The sequence below is a fragment of the Gossypium arboreum genome, chromosome 3 (assembly GCF_025698485.1).
Source record: "Gossypium arboreum isolate Shixiya-1 chromosome 3, ASM2569848v2, whole genome shotgun sequence".
In the NCBI taxonomy this organism is placed as follows: domain Eukaryota; kingdom Viridiplantae; phylum Streptophyta; class Magnoliopsida; order Malvales; family Malvaceae; genus Gossypium; species Gossypium arboreum.
In genome coordinates, this window is record NC_069072.1 from 134,553,687 (window position 1) to 134,558,058 (window position 4,372).

The following is a 4,372-nucleotide window of genomic DNA, read 5'->3' on the forward strand; positions in this document are numbered from 1 at the left end:
CACCGAACCCTAGTGGATACCCGAATAGATGCTTTATTATTTCTTGCTTGCTTTGAATTCTAGCTTGGTATGAAATGTACTGACTTGTTTTGTTTTGTTTTGACTGTGATTACATGGCATTTTCATCATAAAAAAGGTGTTGATTCACATTCAGTTACTAAATAGAGAGCTTGCCATGGAAAAGAGATTTCTTGATAAAGTGGAAGATAATACGGCTATCCAAATATGGTCCGAGAAAACACAACTAGAGAAGAGTGATAGCCTGACAGAGGGGTACATGTTAGAATTATGGGACTTCACTCGCATCAGTGTGACTCAGAACAATCTCCAAGAGTTGAAAGAGATATGAGACCAATGGGACGACGAAATCAAGCAGCTATTCTACTGTAACTATGGTGATCTACCTTATTTACTCAATGTAAAGGTGGATAAGCATTTGTTTTGAGCTCTGGCTCAATTTTGGAATCCCACCTATAGCTGCTTTACCTTTGGAAAGGTAGATTTGGTACCTTCTGTGGAGGAGTATTGATAAATCATAATTTATACATATTTTTATCCCATGCTTAGCACATTTATGGATGGTTTCTCCTTATAATTTGTGAATTCGATGCTCCTAATCCTTTAATTTCATGTTTTATACTTAAGTGAGCATAGAAAAGTAAAAAGAACGAGAAACAGGCTAAAAACGGAGAAAATAGACCCACGTAAGAAATCAACACAGCCTGAACTTCCTCACACGAGCGTGTCACACGGCCGTGTCCATTTGGCAGAATTGAAGCACGACTTACACGAGTAGACTACACGCCCATGCCTATTCAATAGCCTTGACCACGAGTTGGAGCAATCGCACATGGGCGTGTCACACGGGCGTGTCCCTACCTAGCCCAAGTATAGTCCTATTCGGAAAAGGCCAATTTTTAGGGCTCTTAGGCATCCAAAAGCCTATTTAAACAGCTAATGAGGCACTTAAGGGGGGGGAGGACGCAGAGTAGGAAGTAGGGAATTACTTAAGGAAAGCCATTGATCCATCTCAGAAGCCGGATTCATCATCAAGACTGAAGATCTCCTTTCAAGTTCCTTCAGGAGTTTTGCGTTTTCTTATGTTTTGTTATCTTTATGCTTTGAGATGTTTTCTTTCATAAGTATGAACTAAACCCCCTAAATACCTAAGGGGAATAAAACCTAAGACGGATCTTGTTATTATTATATGAATTGTATGACAAATATTTGACTTGTTCTTAATTATGTGTTCTTAATTCTTGTTTTGATATTTCAGAATATTGATTCAAGTTAAACTCTTATTCAGAGGAGGAATAAACCCTGTCTAAGAGTAAATTTGTTATAATTAAGCGGAGTTGATTGTACGCCTAGAGATAGGGTGATAAGATTTTGCCGGATTAGGGTGAAACCTAATAAGGGAACCCATAGATAGAGTTAATGCAATTCTAGGGTGTTAATTAGAAAGAGATTTCAATTACTCAACCTAGGGTTAGACGTTATTAGTCTCGAGAGAGATAATAATATAACTTAAGGATTTTTACGGATCAAGTCAAATGAATAAATCGTCTGATTTAGAGTCAAATAACAAGTGAAGTCTACGTGGATTTTTCCTTAGGTATTGTCTTAATCCATCGAATTTTCCCAAAATTATTTTCCCAAATTTTCTTTCTGTGCATTCTTACTTAGTAATTAGTTTAGATAACCAAACCTTTTAATTTTTAGGCTAGATAATAAAAAGGAAGTAAATACTAGTACTCGTAGTTCCTTTAGGTTCGACAATCCGGTTTTGCTGAACTATTCTACTATTCGATAGGTACACTTGCCTTAATCGTGATAATAAGTTAGTCTCAAGAATGATTCATTTATAAATTTTTAAAACCTGTTACGAATAATACGCATCAAGTATACAACTTTGCTTCGATGCCCGAGGATTCAAGTCGACAAAGCTTACTCTAGAGCCACCAATGTCCCAACTTTTTTAAAAAAGCTAATAAGTATCCGCGGCCGGGATCAGGCAAAAAAGAGATAGTAAATGTATCCCTTGGAGAAGTTTGCGAGATTTGATTTTAGCATATCTGGACACGAAGAAAAGGGTCGATGTCTTCCCCTTGAGTATCTACAGGTTAGTAATCTTCCCCAAAGAACTAGGGCATATAGATCAGACATTTTCTGATTTATTTGACCAGTTTGACAAAAGAGTCATGCCTGTCCCGGCAATCTTAGTCAAAACCTTTAGATCTTTGAGTGCATGCCGAAGAGTGGGTGAAGGAAGGTTCATTGAGTGGGCGCAACTCTTGTTAGCATGGTTTCGTAGCCACTTTTGGAAGGTAAAAAAAGTTTCTTATCGAGTATTCTCTGAGAACTACTTTCCTTTGAAAGAATTAGTGGCTACATCGAGGTAAGATGATATTTCAGAAGAAAAATAGATGGCGATTCTCTAGAATCTCCAAGATGAAGATGTTGAATGGAGGACTCATTGGATGATCCCTGATGAAATTTTGTACCGGTGTAGAGATTTCGACTGGGTTCCTCTACTTGGGATTTGGGGAGCTATTGTATATGCTCATTTGCTTGTATTGAGACAGTATAGATCGAGGCAGTTCATACCAGCGAAGCAAAGGTTGGCTTAGTATGAGTTTTCATACAATGGTGATAATTACAAGAAAAAGGTTCGAGAGATATCTATCACTTGGAACTAAACCCACAAAATGAAAATATTTTCTACAAATCCCTTGACGACCTACGAACATGATTGGTGGTGGGGTAAAAGAGTCAATGACAATATCACTATGCCAAGTCAAGAAAACACTCGACCAATAGAAGAGCACCTACAAGTGATCCCGTCTGAGCTAGAGATTATCAAGCAAGACTTTGAAAAAAGGAGTTTGGAGTTGGGAAGGAAGATAGAACAGTTGGAAGAAGAAAAAATGCAGCTAGGATTAGATGTCGACATCCAAAAGCTAGAGGCCGATAAATTGAGAAAAGAAAAGAACAAAGCCGAGGAAGATTTTGACAGTCTAAAAATGAATTATAAAAAGCTGCGTTTGTCAATAAGAATTGCTGGTTTCAATAAAACATCGGAGCAATGCCGACAAGATATCAAAGAGGAAAGGATTAGAGCCGATCAGTGGGAAAAGAAATTCCAAGATGCTCGAGTTCAAGAAGATGCTCTAGAAAGGGGTCTGTCAGAAAGCCGAAATGAAAAGATTGGATTAAAAACCTGAGTAGCAGAATTAGAAAAATCACTTTATCAGTATCGTAGTCACAACTCTGAAATTGAGTTAAAGGCAAGCCTAAGTAAGGTCGAGGAGTTGAAGGGAAAGATAGGAGAGCTCGAGACCGCACTGCAAAATTGTAAACTTCGAGTTGAGTTTTTTGAAACGAATAATGAACACTGGAAAGAGCAGCTCTAACGTTCTCAAGGTCAAGTTAGGGATAGAGACTACATCATGGGCGAAGTTGTGGCTCAAGTATGGGAAGTGGCTAATCATTTGCAAACCCTAGCAGCTCAAGCCGACATGCTAAGCTTAAAATATGAATCAGAATCGGATTGGGGCCGAGAATTAACTTGGTTTCTTAGAAAAGTCAAGGCTTTGAGTATTAGGGCAAAGTCGTATATCTAATCCGTTTTATGTAAAGAATTTTTTTCTAGTAAAGTTGTTCTAATAGAACTGAATTAGAATCACTGCCTCTTTTTGCATTGATTTCATTTTTGCATTCATTTCATTCATCTGCATTACATTTCATCATATGCATTAAGTTTCATAAAAAGACCCTAATTAATTAAATTTATGACAGTTACCCTGGAAACCAACAAGAACCTACCAACTGAACATCGTTACGATACTCGCGGCAAAACCAAAGTAATAAATCAAAGATCAGAAAAGCTAGAACAAATTCAGAAAGACTTGCAAGATCAGTTACAAGCACAGCAGCAAGAGTAGTTAGCTAAAATACAACAAGACATGAGGGATCAAATACAAGAACTTGAAAAAGGGAAGAGCATTGTGGTCAACTCAGGGGATAATAATGAAGACCCTTCCTATCCCTCAAGTTTTACCCTAATAAATATCCAGGACCAACCAGATGCGTACCCACGAAGGGTACCCATCACCATCAAACCCTAACAGTATCAAGTTGGTACCTCAACACCAACGAACTACCCAACAGGCTCAGGCTCCAATTTGGGGGATAATCCAACCAACCCCATTGTTCCTGACCTAGACGATATAGCAGAAATGGAAAAAGTAAAGGCAAAACTACCATGACAACTTGAAGATCAATGCAGGAGGTTAAAAGAAAATTTAAGAGCAATGGAAAATGATAATTACCATTGTGGGATTGACGCTAAGGATTTGAGTTTGGTCCTCGA

At 38.0% G+C, this 4,372-nt stretch overlaps 1 protein-coding gene across 1 annotated transcript; it reads left to right on the forward strand.

The window, feature by feature from the left end:
• The first annotated feature begins 2,789 nt into the window (after positions 1-2,789).
• Positions 2,790-3,224, forward strand: LOC108475066 (uncharacterized). The gene has a single exon (XM_017777072.1). It carries the CDS (start codon positions 2,790-2,792, stop codon positions 3,222-3,224), a length of 435 nt encoding a protein of 144 aa, XP_017632561.1.
• The last annotated feature ends 1,148 nt before the right edge of the window (positions 3,225-4,372 follow it).

Bases quoted from the DNA above. Each gene is read 5' to 3' on its own strand.
- LOC108475066 (XM_017777072.1), top strand. From the start codon at position 2,790: ATGCCAAGTCAAGAAAACACTCGACCAATAGAAGAGCACCTACAAGTG.